This window comes from Apium graveolens, chromosome 10 (assembly GCF_009905375.1).
Source record: "Apium graveolens cultivar Ventura chromosome 10, ASM990537v1, whole genome shotgun sequence".
Classification (NCBI taxonomy): domain Eukaryota; kingdom Viridiplantae; phylum Streptophyta; class Magnoliopsida; order Apiales; family Apiaceae; genus Apium; species Apium graveolens.
The window spans coordinates 51,535,084-51,555,065 of NC_133656.1; the positions used below are offsets into that span (position 1 = coordinate 51,535,084).

At 35.6% G+C, this 19,982-nt stretch overlaps 2 protein-coding genes and 1 long non-coding RNA gene across 6 annotated transcripts; all 3 read left to right on the forward strand.

Moving 5' to 3' along the window:
* The first annotated feature begins 5,022 nt into the window (after nucleotides 1–5,022).
* LOC141690579 (uncharacterized) lies at nucleotides 5,023–5,373 on the forward strand. Its single transcript, XM_074495367.1, has one exon. The coding sequence runs from the start codon at nucleotides 5,023–5,025 to the stop codon at nucleotides 5,371–5,373; it is 351 nt and encodes a 116-aa protein (XP_074351468.1).
* Nucleotides 5,374–5,960: 587 nt separating this feature from the next.
* On the forward strand, nucleotides 5,961–7,259 carry LOC141690581 (uncharacterized). The gene has a single exon (XM_074495368.1). It carries the CDS (start codon nucleotides 5,961–5,963, stop codon nucleotides 7,257–7,259), a length of 1,299 nt encoding a protein of 432 aa, XP_074351469.1.
* Nucleotides 7,260–12,839: 5,580 nt separating this feature from the next.
* Nucleotides 12,840–15,484, forward strand: LOC141689266 (uncharacterized). Of its 4 annotated transcripts, XR_012562307.1 has the most exons (6): nucleotides 12,858–13,241; nucleotides 13,453–13,688; nucleotides 14,089–14,149; nucleotides 14,738–14,844; nucleotides 15,024–15,073; nucleotides 15,171–15,480. It is a non-coding gene; the product is annotated as an uncharacterized LOC141689266 (long non-coding RNA). The 4 variants fall into 4 exon arrangements; XR_012562306.1 differs by having other exon boundaries at nucleotides 12,840–13,241; nucleotides 13,453–14,149; nucleotides 14,530–14,844; nucleotides 15,171–15,484; XR_012562305.1 differs by having other exon boundaries at nucleotides 12,842–13,348; nucleotides 13,453–14,149; nucleotides 15,171–15,483.
* The last annotated feature ends 4,498 nt before the right edge of the window (nucleotides 15,485–19,982 follow it).

A 19,982-nucleotide genomic window follows, 5' to 3' on the forward strand; every position in this document is an offset into this window, starting at 1 on the left:
GACTTACGGCGCAACAAATAAACGTACCCATATCTAGAATAATCATCAATGAAAGTGACGAAATATTCATAACCACCTCTTGCTTGGATATTCATGGGTCCACATAAATCAGAGTGAACCAATTCTAACAGTTGTTTGGCTCTATTCCCTTTTGCCTTGAAAGGCCTATTAGTCATTTTACCTTCCAAGCAGGATTCACAAACTGGAAATGGCTCCACTGCCAATGAGCTTAAAGGCCCGTCTACTACCAGTCTTTGAATCCTCCTCAAGTTAATATGACCTAATCTCAAGTGCCAAAGATATGTTTGGTTCAAACTAGAAGGTTCTTTTCTTTTAGCAGAGTTAGAAGATGTGTTGTTCAATTCCCTAAATTGCAGTTACAGTGCAGGTTGACTAGGATTAGTTATATACAAATTGTCTTGCAATGTACCAGAACATATAATTTGTTTATTCATCATAATAGAAACATTATGATCCAAACAAATATTATAACCATCCAAAGCAAGTTTAGAAACCGAAATTAAATTCCTTCTAAAAGAAGGTACATAAAGACAATTGTTCAAAACCAAAATCCTATCAGAACCAAAAGAAAAATGAATAACTCCTACTGCAACTACTGCTACTTTCGTAGCATCTCCCATGAACACGTATATCTCACCATTTCTAAGCATTCTGGATAGTTGGAACCCCTGCATAGAATTACAAACATGATCAGTGGCTCCTGTATCTACACACCAAGTGCTCGTAGATATAGCCGCTATAAATGTTTCTGTAACTAGAGAAAGAGACATACCAGTATTGTTTGTCTTCTTAGGAAGAGGACAATCCTGTTTCCAGTGACCTGACTATTTGCATCTGAAGCACTTTCCCTTAGGCTTTTTCACACCACCCTGAACTCCCACTGCCTTCACAGCTTTCTGTGTCTGAGCCTTTTTCTTCTTCTTAATACCTTTCGGCTTAGAGGAAGAACCTTTCTCAGCCACATTCACTTGAACACTCTGCCGAAATAATCCTTCAGCTGCCTGAAGTTCTGTCAGCAGTTCCACGAGACTATACTGCCTCTTGTTCATGTTGTAATTCAAGCGGAACTGCTCAAAACTCTTGGACAAGCTCATAAGGATAATGTCAATCTGGGTTTCCCCGTCAAGTTCAGCACCAGGGATCTCTATCTCATTCAGATGCGACATCATCTTGAGAACATGATCCCTTACAGGTGTGCCTTCAGCCATCTCAGTGTTCATTAAAGCCTTCATGGCTACTTGCCTAGCAGCCCTATCCTGATCTCGAAAAAGTTCCTTGAGATTAAAGAGCATATCCGAAGCAGTGGCAATAGACTGATGCTGATGCTGCAAAACACCCGACATTACTGCCAGAATGTAACATCGCGACATCTCATCAGCCTTAATCCACCGTTTATAATACTCTTTCTCATCTTCAGGAGTATCAGCAACAGGCTATTCAGGCTTAGGTTCATAAGTGCAAAACTTGTACTCCTCAGCAGTCAACACAATGTCCAAATTTCGTTTCCATTCAATATAGTTAGGTCCGGTAAGTTTGTTATCCTTAAGTATGGTGAATAGTGGATTAAAGCCCATTTTATCCTGAGAATCATGCATAAAAACATCACATAAATAAGGGTGCATTAATTATTAAGAGCTATTGATTCCTCTAACAATTATTTAAAATTAAATGCACTAACATCTAAACACCATAAGTTTCTGGTACGCCATGATGTGTGACATGTATACCACCTAATTTTGTTTAAATGTTACTTCGGTCCTAATACTAAACAATATACCACGTTGGGGTGGACTATATTATTTTTCATAGCTAAGTGTATACCATCATCAAATCTTAAATTATTCGAAATCTATGGAACTTAGTACGCCACGATGGGTGGTGTGTATACCTTCCAATATTCGTAATTTTGTCTTGAATAGAATACTTCAATTCAATATTCATCAATGGTTTGATTTCCAGGTAGTGGATGAGTCACATCGGTCTCGCTTAAAACCCACAACCTTACAAGTTCGATGAACCCGTTTTTGACAAAATCGCCCCAAATCAGAAATAAAGAAAATCCGTATTTATTCCTTTCAAAATTTATTAATTTAAGAAGTTTGTTCTAGTAATTTCTATAACATTCTAGACACCACAAATTACATGCCACGATGGGTGACGTATATATAATTTATATTCGTCTTTATGTTAAATTACCTACAACCAATAATGGAAACCATGGGATTTAATTTCATATTAATTCCCTCTCCCACTTAGAATTTTTTTTATTAAAATTGAGGAATTTTAAAATTAAATGGGGCCCTATGTTGTTATAATTATGTCTAATCATGCATTCAAAATACACACATAATTTTAGCAACATATAACATTTAATTAAAGCAATAAATAAAATTTATGTCCATGTCGTCCTAATTAAGTTAAACATGCAATTTTAAAAGAATTACACACATAATTAACGACACACATAATCAATAAATTAAAGCAATAATTAAAATTTAATGGAAAAAATTAAAATAAATTTTCCATTATTATGGCCCTTGAAAAAAATCCAGCTCTAAAAAAAAAATCTGCCCCAAGGGCGCCCCGACGCCTCCAGCAGCCCCAGCAGCCCCAGCTTCCGCAGCTGCCGCAGCAGCCCCAGCCGCCGCAGCAGCCCCAGCAGCCCAGCAGCCCCAGCAGCACCAGCAGCCCCAGCACCCCCATGTAATCGCACAGCGGAACAAAAAAACTACCAGAATTGATTTCCGATCGCACATAACTATTACAAAATACCCGGAACAATTACAAAAAAATAGATCTAATACAAAACTAATTTTGTAAAATCTATTCTAACACGATCAACCCTCGTGTAAATTACAACCACGATTAAACTACGTGGAAACCAAAACAAAAATTAACCACGATTAAACCACGTGGGATCCAAACACATAATTAAAATATACATGGCCATAATAGTGGATTAACAACCTGCATCAAAACCAATACAAGCAAAACACTATATACACGCATATATAATTACGACATGGACATTATATCATAAAACGTAGAACCCATTACCAGGCTCTTGATACCAATTGTTGGGAACCACGGACTTAGGGAGTTACTACGTTTTACGATAAAGATTATGAAAAGAGGATTACCCTGTTAATGGTTGATTCCACGCTCTTCTATTGTATTCCCAAATTCCCTTGAGCGAAGTGTGGCCTCCGTCTTCTCAAGTTATCCTCTCTTCTTGCTCCTTGGTGGCTACAATATGTTTTCACCCAATTCCAAGCAAGAACAGAATAAGAATATATATAGGCTACAATAGGGACCATGGATAATTAGGTTGGGTCTTCTAATTACATCTTGAGCCTAGCCCAATGTAATTAAATATTAATTCAATCCACTAAAGAATTAATATTTGCACTACCTTTCCTAATACCGTAATTTAATTAATTCGGTTCCAATATTATTTGCTTATTAAATTCCCCATATTTAAAATATCATATGTCCATTAATTAAATAAATTACTGATAATTTATTTAATTAATTTCTTTTATCCTTGATCATCCACTCAACCTTTATTTAATTATGCCAGAATAAATTCCACCTGCAGGGTTTTCACATAATTAAATCTTTTTGAGCTTTCAAGGGGACATCATTAACCCGAATATTATCAGGACATGGATTCCTTCAATAAATAATATCCACCATGTATATAATTCCATCACCCAAAATATAATGATATAATTCAAAAGAATTATTTCATATATAAATCAAAGCATGTAAATAATATACACGTGTGAATTACTATTTCCGGATTAAGAACCTAAGCATTAATAATAACATAGAATCTTAGTTCTCCTTCTTGATCAGTATTAAGGGAACAATTCTAAATTTGATCATGTTCAATATACACAAAGTATACTAGTATTATTTATTAGTCAATATAAACTAATCTAAATAATACTACAGCCATACCAGTGGATTGTCCAACACCACCTGTGCTGTGAACCTTATTATATTATATAACCGTATTTAACAATCTAATATTCTGTATCCCATTTGATACTAGATTGTTCACAATATATAATATTAGACAACATTTAAACATTCAAATGATTTTCAAATAAACTGGCCAGAAATAAATGTATATACTTCAAATAAATATTTTCAGTATACACTAACAAGGGGTAGGATCCAAGTACTTCGTGTATTGGATACAGTACTGGTACCGTAGGAGACGGTACAATATGTACCTAAGGACCTGCGAAGTGTGTGTATACCCGAAATAAGGACACACAGCCCGTATGCGGCAAGGATGATAACCGGGATACGAATGTGTCCTCCTTCCACTAGTAGAAAATGTTACTTTTATCGTAGTATGACTGATCATTGTATGCGATGGCTCCAACGAATGTCCTATTCTTCCAATTGGAATTGTGATGCAATACCGTAACCCAAGCCTAGGTGTTGGGTTTACCATTAAGGTATTTGCAAGATAATAAATCCCTTAAAGAATTTTTTTTCAAAAGAAGGTGTGTATCACCAATGAAAACTATTTTTGAATAAAACATAAATATCATATATATGACATTTTAGTGTATGCCAACATAAAACCCTAACTTTCATCCCTTTTGAGAGTTCCGTCTTCTCTCTCGTATATGAGAGTTTTCCTCTCTCAAATTTTGAGAGTTCCGTCTTTTTCATGTAACAAGGAAAACAATTATATTTTATATTTCATATCTGATTAGTCATATAGAGCATTCAAAATCGTCTTTGGAGGAGTTATATGCTAGATTAACAATTGAGGATGAGGAAATAGGAGGGGTAATACTTGGGAGCGAGGTGAAAGAACGGAGTAAGGAATCGTTTGTACTGATTGGTAGATTTCTTACGGAGAAAAATATAAATTTTAATGCAATGTAAAACGTATTGGCATCAATATGGAGACCAAAGGAGGGGGTTGAGATCCATGAAATAGGAGATATGCGATATTCGTTTGTCTTTTATCACCCTATGGACTTGCAGAAAGTAGTGGAGGGAGGTCCGTGGTCTTTTGAACAGGGGATGTTGGTCTATAAACAGATACTGGAAAATGAAGATCCAAAGGAGGTGATGCTAAATGAGATAGATATATGGGTGCAAATATACGATATTCCTAAAGGTTTTGTTTCAGAAACTATCTTGCAAAGTGTTGGTAACTATATTGGAGAGTTTATAAAATCAGACCCAGCAAATTTCAATGGGACGTGGAAGACGTATGTGCGAATTAGGGTAAAAATGAATGTCATTAAGCCGTTGAAACGAAGAATGAGGATCAAGAGGGAAGGGGGGAATTGGAGCTGGATAAACTTTAAATATGAATGACTGAGTTCATTCTGCTTTGTATGTGGTATAATGGGCCATTCGGAGAGGCAATGTAATGTCGTATACGAAAATCTAGGAAAAGAGATAGAACGGGCGTATGGGGTGTGGTTACGTGCACCGGGAAGAAGTAATAAAAGTACTGTTGGGTCACGATGGCTCAGAAATGGTGAAGGAGACGGGAAATGGAAAACTGAGGATTGGAAATCGAGAACGACGACAGACGGTGGCGGAGAGTCACAGGGAGAGGCGAAATCTAAGGGATATGATTTAGCTGTCGGCGTAAATCAAGGGGATAATGGGACAATTACGGTTACAGAGAGAAATCATGAAGAAAAGGATATTGGAGGGAAAAATTTGAATGAAACAGTTAAGGAGAGAGAAATAAACGGAGAAGATAATGTTGTAGTAGACCCAAAAAGGAGGCGTAAGGATAGCGGAAAAAATAATAAGGACAATGGGCCTATACATATGCAGACAGATGGGCTTGATGAAAATACAAACAAAGATCCAAAAAACTTGAATGCGGCGGGCTCTGGAACCCAGGCCCGCCTAGGATTATGAGTTTTATAGGGTGGAACTGTCGTGGAATGGGCAATCCACGAGCAGTTAGGTTCCTTAAGGAACTGGTCCAAAAACACAAGCCTAGTTTGATTTTTCTTTCAGAAACATTAGCTAATAAAAATAAAATAGAGGAGATTTGTAAAGGTATTCATTATGCTGGTTGTTACGTTATGGAAGCTCAGGGACAAGGGGGAGGATTAGCATTGCTATGGAAAAATACAGGAGGAGTTGAGATAAAAGGAAGCTCTAATCATTATATAGACTTTGAAGTTGAGTGCACTCAGATGGGAAGATGGAGATATACAGGATTTTATGGGTGTCCAGAAAGAAGTCGTCGACAAGAATCGTGGGACATAATTCAATCACTTGCAATAAGATCGAATTTATCATGGTGTATGTTAGGGGATTATAATGATATGTTGTATAACTATGAGAAGATTGGAGGTCGTCCGCAGCCAACGCATTTACTTGAAGGGTTCAGTAAAGTAATTATGGATTGTGGATTGGAAGATTTAGGTTTTAAGGGTAGTAAGTTTACTTGGGAGAAATCAAGAGGAACAGACATATGGATTCAAGAAAGATTAGATAGAGGGCTTGCAACTCAAGGTTGGAAGGAATTGTTCCCATATGCTGATATTACAGTGATAGAGGTATCTACGTCTGATCACTTACCTCTGTTACTTCAACTGAACTCGCAGGTTTATATGCCAAGAACGAAGAGATTCATATTCGAGAACGTATGGATTCGAGAAGCAGAATGTGAAAATGTCGTGAAAAATAGCTGGGAAAGTAATGAGGTGAGTAATATCTTGGCCAAAATTGAGTACTGCTGCATGAAGCTGGAAGAATGGGGTGGTGGAAAAATGAAGGAGTTTGGGAGTAAAATACAGAATTGTCGAAACTTGCTGAGAAAATTTAGATCGAGGAGATATGCATTCGGGGTTAAAAAGTATAATGAAGTAAGATGGGAATTCTTAAATCTGTTGGAAAAACAAGAAGTGTACTGGAAACAAAGAGCGAAACAATTTTGGTTACAGGAGGGTGACCAAAACACGAGGTATTTTCACAAGTTTGCATCAGGGAGGAAAAGAAATAACCAAATATGCAAACTTAAAAATAAGGATGGTGAGTGGAAGGACAATAAGCAGGATATTCAGGGAATAATTACAGACTATTTTACGGAGCTGTTCACGTCCTCTCGAACTGCAGGAAGTATATCAAGCAGAGACAAAGTTCAGGGTGTTACGGTGGAACAAAATGAGCAACTTATTAAGCCAATTTCAAATGATGAAGTTAAGAGTGCTGCTTTTCTCAATGCATCCTGAAAAAGCTCCGGGATATGATGGGTTGAATCCTGCATTTTATCAAGCTTTTTGGAGAATAGTAGAGAAAGATGTGGTTGAATTTTGCAGGAATTTTTTCACTACAGGTGAACTACCTCTGGAGTTTAACCGTACGATGATATGTCTGATCCCGAAGGTGAAGCAGCCGGAACAGATGTCTGACTTACGACCAATATCGTTGTGTAATGTACTGTTTCGTTTCGTGTACTGTCTAAAGTTTTGGCTAACAGATTAAAGGTTTGCTTACCAACATTAATATCTAAGAATCAGAGTGCTTTTGTCGAAGGTAGACTATTAACAGATAATGCCTTGTTAGCATTTGAAGTTAATCATTATATTAAAAGGAGAACGCAAGGGAAGAAGGGAGTGGCTGCATTAAAAATTGACGTATCTAAGGCATATGATAGACTGGAATGGGATTATATTGAGGGCATGCTGGAAAAGTTTGGTTTTCATGAGTTGTGGAGGGAGAGAATTATGAAGTGTGTTAAAACAGTATCGTATAATTTTCTGCAACAAGGGGTGGTTTTTGGAGAGATTTATCCGTAAAGAGGGATTAGACAGGGGGATCCCATTTCGCCATACTTGTATATTTTGTGTGCTGAAGGTCTTACGTCACTGATTCGGAGAAATGAAGAAGTGGGACTGATTCATGGGTGTACTGTTGCTAGAGGTGCTCCACCTATTTCTCACTTACTTTTTGCTGACGATTGCTATTTCTTTTTTAAGGCAATAGAGTCGGAAGCAGGAGTGATGAAAAGCATAATAAGGCGCTACGAGGAGCTATCTGGTCAGGCTGTTAACTTCAATAAATCCACCATCACTTTCAGCCCAAATATGACAACAGAAGCTCGTGGGATTGTTAGTGGTATTTTAGAAGTGGGAGAGATTCAAAACCCGGGGAGATATCTGGGGTTACCAATGGTAGTAGGGCGAAAGAAAAATGAGACTTTTCAATTCTTGGGTGATCGTGTACGACAAAAACTGCAAGGGTGGAGAAATACTGCTATGTCAAAGGTAGGTAAGTGTGTATTACTAAAGACAGCTGCACAGTCCATCCCGAATTTTTGGATGAACTTATTTCTGATTCCAAATGAGGTGTGTAACACAATTCAAAGGCAGATGAACAACTTCTGGTGGGGAGGGGGGAGTGATAGGAAGGGGATTCGATGGATGGCATGAGATAGGTTATGCCAGGTAAAAGATGCAGGAGGATTGGGATTTAAGGATTTGAGAACGTTTAATATCGCAATGCTAGCAAAACAGGGTTGGAGATTAATAAATAACTCTAATCCTCTTGTTACAAGCATTATAAAGGCAAGGTATTATCCCAGGACTGACTTTCTCAATGCAACTTTGGGGGATAATCCGAGTTACATGTGGCGGAGTATTATGGAAGCTCAGGAGGCAGTAAAGCAGGGATGCAGAAAGAAAATTGGTACTGGGAATGATACAAGCGTATGGAAAGTGCCATGGTTGCCAAGCAAGGAGAATGGTTATGTTACGACGGAGATGCCAACAGAAATGGAACACATTACTGTACAGAGCTTAATGCAGGTGGGAGAAAGAAAATGGGACGAGGATATCTTGACAAATATTTTTAATAGTAGAGATGTTCAACTGATTAAGAACATCCCTATACTCATTTTGGAAAGACAGGATTCGTGGTTGTGGCTCTATGATGAGAAAGGAAACTTCACGGGTAAAAGTTGCTATCGAAAGTTAGTTGGTGAGTATAGTACAACAGACGGCAGGTTTTGGAGAAAGATTTGGGCACTGGAAGTACCGGGGAAAATTATATTTTTTATATGGAGAACGTGTAAATCTTGTTTACCAACGGCAATAGCATTAAGAGACAAGAGGGTTGATATTGATAACAGATGTTCCTGGTGTCATACGGCAACTGAGGATGCAATACATGTTCTTTTTGAGTGCTCTTTTGCAAGATTAGCATGGGATGCACTGGGTTTTGCAGACTGGGTCCAAACGGTACCAGGTGAGACAATTCTAGACATGTTTAAGCGCTTGTTTACAACTGGAACAATGGAACAGTGTGTGTTAATCGCAGCTCTGTGCTGGAGTTTGTGGAATCGTAGGAACAAGTGGGTATGGAATACAATTGACATGTCGGTGTTTGGTACTAAGAGTGCTGCGATAAATCTGTTAGAAGATTGGAAAAGAGCTCAGCAAGAAAAGGTCAAGTGTACCCCAACCATAAACTCGAGGAGTAGGTGCTGGCAAAAACCTCCAGTGGGATGGGTTAAAATAAATATAGATGCAGCAACGTTTATGCAGGATAATTCAATTGGGATTGGAGGAGTAATCCGCGATGATAGGGGAGACTTTGTACGTGCTATGTGTCAACAAGTGGAAGGGTTATGGCAGCCGAGGGAGGCTGAGGCTATTACTCTCAGGGAGCTTTTGTCTTGGACGAAGAAGTATGGATTTGTTCGGTGTGTGTTTGAGACCGATTCGAAGCTTCTTGCAGATGCTTATAATGGAGCGAAAGGGAATTTTTATTTTCATTCTATTGTTAGTGATTGTATTGAGTTAAGTAAGCACTTTGAGAATGTGCTAGTACAATTTGTGCATAGGTCTGCGAATGTAGTAGCTCACTGTTTAGCTAGGGCTTCTCATTCTGAGCCAGACTTACGGGAATGGAGTACTCTTGCTCCTGAATTCCTTATGGATGTAATCATTGCTGATTCTGTTTAATGCAAGTACGTTTGTTTCAAAAGAAAAAAAACACACACCCTCGCACTCAAGAAACCGCCTCTCTCTGTCTTGTCTCAAAATCAGGGTTTTCATCAGAAGATTTTAGGCTTCAAAATTTGGGGATTTTGTTTGGGGTTACTTAGGGTTTCAATTGGGGCTAAATAAGGTTTCAATTTCCACTCTCTAAAAAATAGGTTTATAATTTTGGGGTTAGGCTTTCACTGATTTGGGTTTCTATTCGGGGTTTCAGTTGAAGAGTGTTCTTCAAGACTTTAGGGTTCAAGCTTGGTTTTGGTTCAGAATCAATGGGTTAACGTTGATTTATTTCGATTTTAAGGTATAGCCCCCCCTCTCTTTGTCTCGTTGAGGTCGAGAAGTCTCTTAAACCTGTTGCCTCTTGCGCTATGCCTGCACTTCCAGGTTTCAGATTCTATTATCTTATATTTACATTTTTATATCATTACTTGTGTTGTTTGTGTTCGTTTAATACTTTTCTAATATTAATTTTATCTGAAATTTATGGAGTATTTGATAAGGAACTAAGAAAATGATAATTCCACTTTCTTTAAAAAAACATGTTGGTCGTATGCACAAGATGAATTGATGAATTGTCCATTTCGCGTTTGTATGTCTTGATCAGCTTCGGAAGCTCTGGAAGCCCTCAATTACTACAAGTTGAATGGAAAGTCTATGAGGATAATGTGGAGCCAGAGAGATCCTCTTGCACAAAAGAATGGTGTTGCTAATCTCTATGTCAAGAATCTTGACTCTTCAATTACCAATGCTCGCTTGCACGCCATTTTTTCCAAATATGGAACTATACTTTCTTGCAAGTTGGCTGAGGAAAATGTCAAGAGTAAGGGCTTTGGATTCGTGCAATTTGATTCTGACGACTTTTCCCTTTCTACTATAGCTGCTATACATCGATCTTTTCTTGAGGGAAAGCAGTTGTGAGCCCCCCTACACTTTCTAAATTTTTGCACTGTTTCTTATGTTATTTGGTAATGTTTCATCTGTAACGTTAGGGTCAACTGCATCATGTAATTTCCCCTACTCATTACATGTATGTATTCAGTTTCAACTGTAGTTGCTTCTTTGATGTTTCATTACATGTTTCACACTTCCCTACCATACATGTTCCATACAGGTCTTCTCATTTCATTTTATAGTAAAAACTATAAATTGTATTAGGTCTGCTAATCTAAATGTCTACATGATCATTAACTTTGATACATGTGCTCTAAGTTATTGCTTCTTATCTGCTTAATTAAGAGACTTCTTATACTGTCATGTTTAGTGTCATAAGTTTACATTGATGTATATATTTGAGGCATTTCTAAGGAGCCTGAACTTTTTTAACTGCTTGTCATAGTTTCTTGTGGAGTAAAAATCTTGTCCAAACTAATTATTTGGTCTGTGTCCAAGTTTATAAAGAAGAGTGAGAGGGAGAATGCATGTGAAGAATTAAATTTTACAAATCTATATGTGAAGTATCTTAGTGAAGATGTTACAGAGGATGTCCTTCGCGAAAGGTTTTCAGAATATGGGAACATCTCCAGTGTGGTCATCATGAAGGACAGTGCTGGAGTATCAAAATGATTTGGGTTTGTTGGATTCAATTTACATGAAGATGCTAAGAAGGCCATGGAGGCTCTGAATGGTGCAATCATTGGTAAGCACACTTTCAACTTTTATCTTTGTATGCCTTACAGACTCATCAATGAAACTAAAAATGGAAAATATCTGCGTTGTGAATGCAGCCCACGTAAAGAAAGAGCCTGCATTCCACCACCTCTGTTCCAATTCAAAACTTGGTATCATGTATTGGTGGTGAAAAGAAGACTAATTAGCTTGTGGTTTGTAGATTCATTTTTCCACTTTCAATCCAATGTTAACGTTGTTTGCAGATTTGTCATTCTTAGTTGCTGCAAAAAACCCTGTTGGTTCCTGTATTGAAGTATATTAATAGCCTGTTGTTTCTCTCTACAAGATCAAGCCAGGTTCATGGTGTTACAAGATAGAGATGGTTTTGCATTTCATCGTCCATGACTCCATTCTTAACCTTTAGGAAGGACGTGCAATAGATGAGCAGACTTATTGACCTTTGTTAACCAAGCTACCACTTTCAACAAGGATTATTACTTCTGAAAATCTTCTACAGATCTATGTTTCTTTGAATTGGCTAGATCGCCCAGTGGATTGGTTTCTGCTGATTGGAAGGCAGAACCGATGACTACTGTGATTTGAATATATTGCATAAATTTAGGTTCTTTTAACTTAGAATATTTAGATCCTTAACTGGGCCCCACTTAACTGTTAAGTGAAAATAGGGTTAAATATCAAAGTGGTCATTCAACTGAACGACATATATCAGTTTAATTATCAAAGTTAACGGGGTATCATTTGAATCACTAAAGTTATAATAAATATCATACATATACCTCAAAATATGTGTTCGAGAATTAAAATTTATTTTATGGAGTTCTATATATTTTTCTTGAATCCTATTACAACCAAATGAAAATGTATGAATTCTAGTATTTTCTATAATATAATAAGATTTTTTAAAATTTATCTACTATTTATTTTTAATTTTGTAGTCATTTGTTTTATTTAAATAAACATAATTAGTAGATAAATTTTAAAAATTTCAAAAAATCATCTAAAATACTATAAATTCATAACTTTTTATTTGGTTGTAATAAGATTTAAAAAAAATGTTTAGAACTCCATAAAATAAATTTTAATTCTCGAGCACATATTTTGAGACATCTGTTTGATATTTATTATTATTTTAGTGATCCAAATGATACCCCGTTAAATTTGATGATTAAACTGATATATGATTTTCAAGTGAGTGACCACTTATTTAACCCAGTGAAAATATAAGAGCCTCTCCTTTTTTCTTCTTGTTTTCTGATCACTACTAATTACTGCTCCGCTGTTTGCCACATTCTGTTGAGTTTCTGTAAAAGCCTGCATTAACTCCTATACCTTGTGATTCAGTTTGTCAAACTTTGTGTGTTTTGTTTACTGGATTAGATGTCAAGCTTTTCTTGTTATTATTTTATGGCTCTCCCATGTTGAAAGGCTTTGGTACTAAATATGACGGGCCCGAGTCCAGGATCTTATCAAAGGACGACTAATCGGAAGTTACTCTATTATTCATTCTCCCCTCTTTCTGTGATAAAACCTTTTCATTTAGGGGATGCCAACTGACTGAGGAGTAACAACTGTCTGATTGATTTGGTAAAAATTGAGATTCGACCTTATTCCATGGCTTGATTTTTGTGGCTGAAGTTTTTTCCTTGTTATCATCTATAACTGTTTAATGTTTTATAGTGTTCTTCTATGGGGTAGGCAACATACTTGTTTACTTCAGTTTACATTAATCATCTCGCTTTTGTCATTTTTTTCCTTAAAAAGAACTCATTTTTAGTTTCCATTTTGCCATCGGCAGGGGGTGATTATATTCTATGAGGTGTTTTTATATTCTATGAGGTGTTTGAAGATGAACATAAAGATTGGGGTGCAACAATCAAAATAGAAGGGGATTATATATGGCCCTTACGACTACTTCGAGCAGTAGCCTACACGTCGTGTATCAGATCTGTAACTAATTTTGCTAGCTAAACATGTTCTTGTACTATTTTTTTGGTTATGCCACATTTCTAAGTTTTTAATATTTGATAGCAGGTTAGTGTATGGTTTTTCAATACACTCTATATGATTTTTTTGTCGCATTTGAAATACTTTTCATTTCTTATAAACCCATATCAAAGTCACACATATACTATTATCACACTAATCCAACTTATGTATACTTTTCGTATAATGTCACATGTAATTTATTATCTGTGCTGATATATTGTTTAGGAATGAGTACGCTTGACTTATTTAAACAATTGTTCCCTTCTGCAATTTTTACTTGAATTGTTGTTTCTTTTACATCTGAAATTGTTCCTTTCTTTTGCATTTTAATATCCTAGCATTTAATGTGTTCTCCGATTTTAGACATGATATGATTTGCACCCGTGACTCCAGTTTTAAATCTTATAGTGTGTTCACTACTGATATATGTATAATTATATTGCAGAGAAAAAGCAGGAGAATCTGAATGCAAACATGATTACAATATCTCCAATCCACATTACTCGGTAATTATCATAACAATTTGAATGGAATGTTGTTTTTGGCCATATGATACTTGACAGTAAATTGTTAATTAAAGTATCTCACATCACTAATTGTTATCACAAATTAATAGTAATGTTATTTGCCATTGTATGGTTCCTTCTCACGTAATTTACCCTGTTACTTGTGGCACACCGGCATATCATGTGGCTGTCAAAACATTGTAGATTTTCTTCCCCCTAAAAATTTCTACCCTTAATATGCTAGTACTGTTTTCTTGGCAATGTAATATACAAACTTTTGTGTCAAAACCTTTAACATTCTACTATGCTAATTGTATTTGATTTTGATACCATGCCCTGTTTGAAAGGCTGTTGATTTTTTCTTGTTAATTATATGAAAGGTTGTTATCACTCTCGTCTGGATTGAATGTTAGGCTTTACCGTTACAAGTAATTAACATGATCATTAGAATTGCCCCCCTCTCTCATTGAGGTTGAGAAGTCTCCTAAGCATGTTGCCTCTTACGCTATGCCTGCACTTCCAGGTTTCGAATTCTATTATCTTATATATTTTTATATTATTACTTGTGCTGTTTGTGTTCGTTTATAGAGTTGAAGGGTACGGAAAGCATTGATGTTACATATGGAGTTGGTTCTAATATTCGAATTGATAGTAGAGGTACAGAGGTCATGCGAATTCTCCCGCGGTTAAATGAGGTATAAGACACTACTCACTGAATGATTCTATTATGGTTTTCTTCACTTGCTTTTGACTGCATTAACTTATAATTTTAGATCAGCTATATGTACATATATTTCTGTTTTGTATGTAATAGAAAGAACATTAGAAAGAAAAACTTTCTAATTTTTTTTATGTGTTTGATTCTTTTCATCAGGCAAGTGGATCTTCCATAGTGAAAGATTATGCAAAGCACTAACCCCTTATGTAAAACCTTTTTCTTAATCTCTTATAAACTTAGCATTTCTTTAATTAGCTTATGTTGTAATAGTATTGAGTAGAATGTGATGAATTTTGATTGCAGGTATGTGCTAGACGTGAATGTAGAGTAAGCAAAAGATGTTATTGTCGACAAGAAGCTATTGAATGTGGCCCGTGACCCTGCTACTAGAATTGATAGTTCAAGATTATTTATTTTTGTAAATTCAGTTTGTATTATATTGTTTGGAATTTATGAGATGAACATGTAATATGGGATGGTAGTATGGTGATGGTGAAGGTAGTTGTGTTGATTTGTGATAACTGATGTTATGGTTGGTGGATTGGTTGATTGTGTTGGTTTTAAGACTATGGTCTTATTTATGGGCAAACCAATTTACAAATAGTTCCTTGTATTTTTTTTTTGTAAAAACGTTGCAATAGGTCATTATAGTGTTGCTAATAATCAGTGTAAAATGTTTCAAAAGACACTAAAAATGTTGCAAAAAACACTAAAAATGTTGCAAAAATATTAAAAAATGTTGCAAAAGGGTTGCATCAATACCCCAAATATGGGCCCACCAGTGGGCCCATTGGTAGGGCTCACATGTGGGGCCCACATGTGGGGCCCATAAATATTGTACTAATAGCCGAAAACCTGTTGTAACACTTTTCAAGTCTTATTGCAACCTCATTGGTGTTGTAATAGCATATTTCTGTAACGGATAACCAATGGTTGCAATAGGGTGTGTCCGGGGTTGCGAAAAACTGTATTGCAACGCCTAAAATTGCAACCCCGAAAAAGAGTCGCAATAGCCATTTTTGGCCTTTAGCAACGCTTTTTTGGCCTTTAGTAACGGTTTCTTGGGGTTGCAGAATCCAATCTATGGCGTAGTTGTCAGTGATTGTGAACAAGGATTATCAATGTGTAATTGAGATAAGAATTTGAAAGTACTTCACTATTATAAAATTAGAATAGGAGAAAAACTTGTCTTTCGCGCAATCTACCACAAGTACTTCACCTTCCTCTATCACCGGCTTGATTCGCCTCGTTGGCTTTGTCTCTACCAAAGAAATAGACTTATTAAGTCATCTCGTATCTCAATTGCGTCTCAAACCGATTTCACAAAGCCCTAATCGTCTACCCGTACGCGTATTATTAGCTTATAGAGTAATTAATAACAATTAGGACTCAATTGACCATATAATTCACATAATACATAAGTTACATATTCATTCTAGGTTTAAAATAGTTTTTAGAATCGAAATCGACTCGTTATTCGCTTCACTGAACAATATCTCACTTGTTTCCTATTTTACGAGATATATTGGACTCGTCTCTATACGTAATAAGGCTTGTAAGTAAATAAATATCGAAACTCGGCTCGCTTCTAAAAGAAATCAGGATTTAAAACTACTTTTAATGAAAACAAATCATTTTTCTGAGTCAAAGGGCTTTCATTTCGCTCAAATCGGATAAACGGTTCAATTATCGCTCAGTAAATATAGATAAATCAATTTATTATTCAATTGAATAATTATTCCTAATTATTGAACCCTAAAATATTTTTAAATAATTATTTGGGAAAAATCAGAATTAAAAATGATTTTTCCATAACTTTTGGAATTAAAATGAATTTATTATGATTTAACTTTTGGAATTAAAATGAATTTATTATGATTTATTGAAAATTATTTAATTAATTATCAAAAAAATTATTTATTTTTAAAAAATTAATAAATAATAAACAATTAAAGAAATAAATAATTCTGATTTTTAAAAAATATTTCAGAATTATTTATAATATAAATTAATTTATAAAATAAATAAAAACTGATTTTATAATTAAAAAAAATCCAGAAACATTTGTCAGAAAAGAATATTGTTAGATATATTTGAGATGTCATGTATAATATGTTTCATGTTTAGTTTTCAGATCTTGACTAACAGGAAATATCAGTACTTACTGAAATCATGACTTACTATAAGTCAGAACATAATATCAGGACTTAAGGTCATGTTAGAACTTAAGTACGGGAGAACTTACAGTTAAGGAAGGAAACTGATTTGCAGTAGAAGATTGAGACTAAAACAAAGGAAGATATGCATTGAAAGAGTTAGAGGACTGAAAGACTTGTAGAAGATATCTGACTGATATATTTTAGGAGACAGAATTATATTCCATATCAATTAGAATATATCTTGTAACTGTGTAGTATATAAACACAACTTAGGGTTTACACTATATATGTTATCATTATCGAGAAGATTATACATTATAACCTAGCAGCTCTTAGTGATATTGTTCATCACTGAGAGAGAACAACAGTTCTTATTGTAACAGAGTTTATTCAATATACTTGATCTTTGTTACATACTTGTGTTAAATCGATTTGATTGTATAAACACTGTATTCAACCCCCTTCTACAGTGTTGTGTGACCTAACAAGTGGTATCAGAGTATATATGTTAACACACATACATTAAAGATCCAAAACAATCATGTCTGAAGAAACACAAACTCCAATCAAGCCCACCAAAACTCAAGAAACTCAAAACACCCAAACTCATAGTCGATATGAGACTATTAGGGTTCCCATACTGAGACCTTTTGAGTATCCCATATGGAAAGTGAAGATGGCTATGTTTCCGGAAGCTACAGATCCAGAATACCTTGACAGAATTAATGAAGGACCACATATGCCTACCAAGCTCTCTGTTGTAGTTGATGATCAACCAGCAAAGACCATACCCAAGGGGACAAGTGAGTATACAGCTGAAGATATCTCATCTATTGCCAAGGATGCAAGGGTAATGCATTTGCTGCATAGTGCCATTGATAATGTCATGTCAAACAGGGTAATTAATTGCAAGACTGCAAAGGAGATATGGGATGCTTTGGAAATAAGGTGTCAGGGAACTAATGCAATCAAGAAGAACAGGATGACTATACTCACTCAAGAGTATGAGCACTTTGACTTAAGAGCTGATGAGTCATTAACTGAATTATATGACAGGTTTGTCAAACTCTTGAATGATCTGTCACTTGTGGACAAGGAATATGATCTTGAAGATTCAAATCTAAAATTCCTTTTAGCTCTTCCCAAAAATTGGGATTTGAAGTCTACTACCATAAGAGACAACTATGTTCTTGATGAAACTACTTTTGATGAAATTTATGGTATGCTCAAGACTTATGAACTTGAGATTGTTCAAAGGAGCAAGAGACATGGGAGAAAGTCAAGGATAGTTTCTCTTAAGGCTAAGGAGGAATCTCCTAAAATTGTTGTCTCAAAGAAAGGCAAAGAAAAGGCTCTCATCATAAAGTCTGATTCAGAGTCATCATATTCTGATGATGATGATTCAGAAACTAAAAGCTTACCTGACATGAATGATGATGCAGAGATGATGATATTGTTTGCTCTTATGGTGAAGGGTATCACAAAGATAGCCTACTAGAAATTCAGAAAGGGAAAGAAGTTTTCCAGGAAAGGTGTAAGTGCTGATAAGAAAAGGTTCAGAAAGTCTGAAGGCAAAAGTGCAAAGTCTGACAGAGGAGACAACTCAAATGTCAAATGCTACAATTATGGTGAAAGAGGCCACATATCTTCTCACTGCAAGAAGGAAAGAGTGATAAAGGAAAGACACTTGTCATAAAGAAGAAAAGCTGGACAGACTCTTCAGATTCTGAAGATGAGGTGAATTATACCTTGATGGCAAATGCTGATGGCAACCCTGAAACTGCTGAATTGAAGATACTTCAAACAGCTTATGTTTTTCATACTGATGATATTACTGAGTTAAGATTATATCTTAAAACCATGTTTATTAGTTACGGAGATCAAACTTTAACGTGTGAAAGAATAACTTCTGAAAATCTTGCTTTTAAAAAGAGAAATGACTATTTGGAAAAAGAGTTAGTTATGTTCCATCAAACTCAGAAAGAAAGAGATGATGCCTTTTATGTTAGAGATGAAGTGCTAAAATTGAATGAATCTCTAAAAACTGAGTTAGAAAAGGAAAGAGAGATTATCAGAACTTGGACTAACTCTGGCAGAACAACTCAGAATTTGCTAAGTAGTGGAAACTGGAAAGAGGGCTTAGGTTATGGAGATGACAAAAGTGAAAAAGGAACTGAGCAAATTGAGCCAATCGTTGTTAAACAAACTGTCAAGCCAAAGGTAAATCCTGTTAAGTTTGTAGCTAAAACTGTAAAGTCTGATTCTGAAAAGATGAAAGAATCTAGGACAGAAGTAAAAGAAAAGTCAACTTCTGAAAAATTAAAACAGGATAAACCAGCTGAAGTTAACATAGGCTTAATGACAAAGAAGCAGCTTAAGCATAAGCTGAAAGAGATCAGAAATGTAAACAAGGTCAAGGAAGCTAGGAAAAATAGGAATGGAAAGGAAGGTGTAAATAAAAGCAATAATTATATGCCTGTTCCTAATGCTCCTAGAAAGAGACGTTATAACTGTGGAAACTCTAACCATCTTGCTTCTTTTTGCAGGAAGAATAAGGATATAAACTATTTACCTCCTCATTCAGGAGTTAAGATCAGTCTGTTAGGTTTAAGCCACAAAATCCTTGTTTTCATTGTTGTAGTTTATGGCATTCCATTTATAATTGTAAGAAATATCATAGTTTGTACTATGATTATTATCAAATAAAACCTTCTTTAAAGAAAGTTAGCATTATTCCTTCTAGTGTAAGTTTTGATGCAAAGTCTGATACTGTAGAGTCTGATAAACATCATGTTAGCATAAACTCTGATATTAAATCCGCTACAAATGCTAACAAACTTAATAAGGCCAAAGGATCCAAGCAAGTTTGGGTCCTTAAAACTAACCATTAGTGGTCTTTGTGATTGCAGGGCAACAGGAAAAACATCTTAGTTCTTGACAGTGGATGTTCATGACA

Coding starts and splice junctions, on each gene's coding strand:
- LOC141690579 (XM_074495367.1), top strand. CDS start 5,023: ATGGACTTGCAGAAAGTAGTGGAGGGAGGTCCGTGGTCTTTTGAACAG.
- LOC141690581 (XM_074495368.1), top strand. CDS start 5,961: ATGGGCAATCCACGAGCAGTTAGGTTCCTTAAGGAACTGGTCCAAAAA.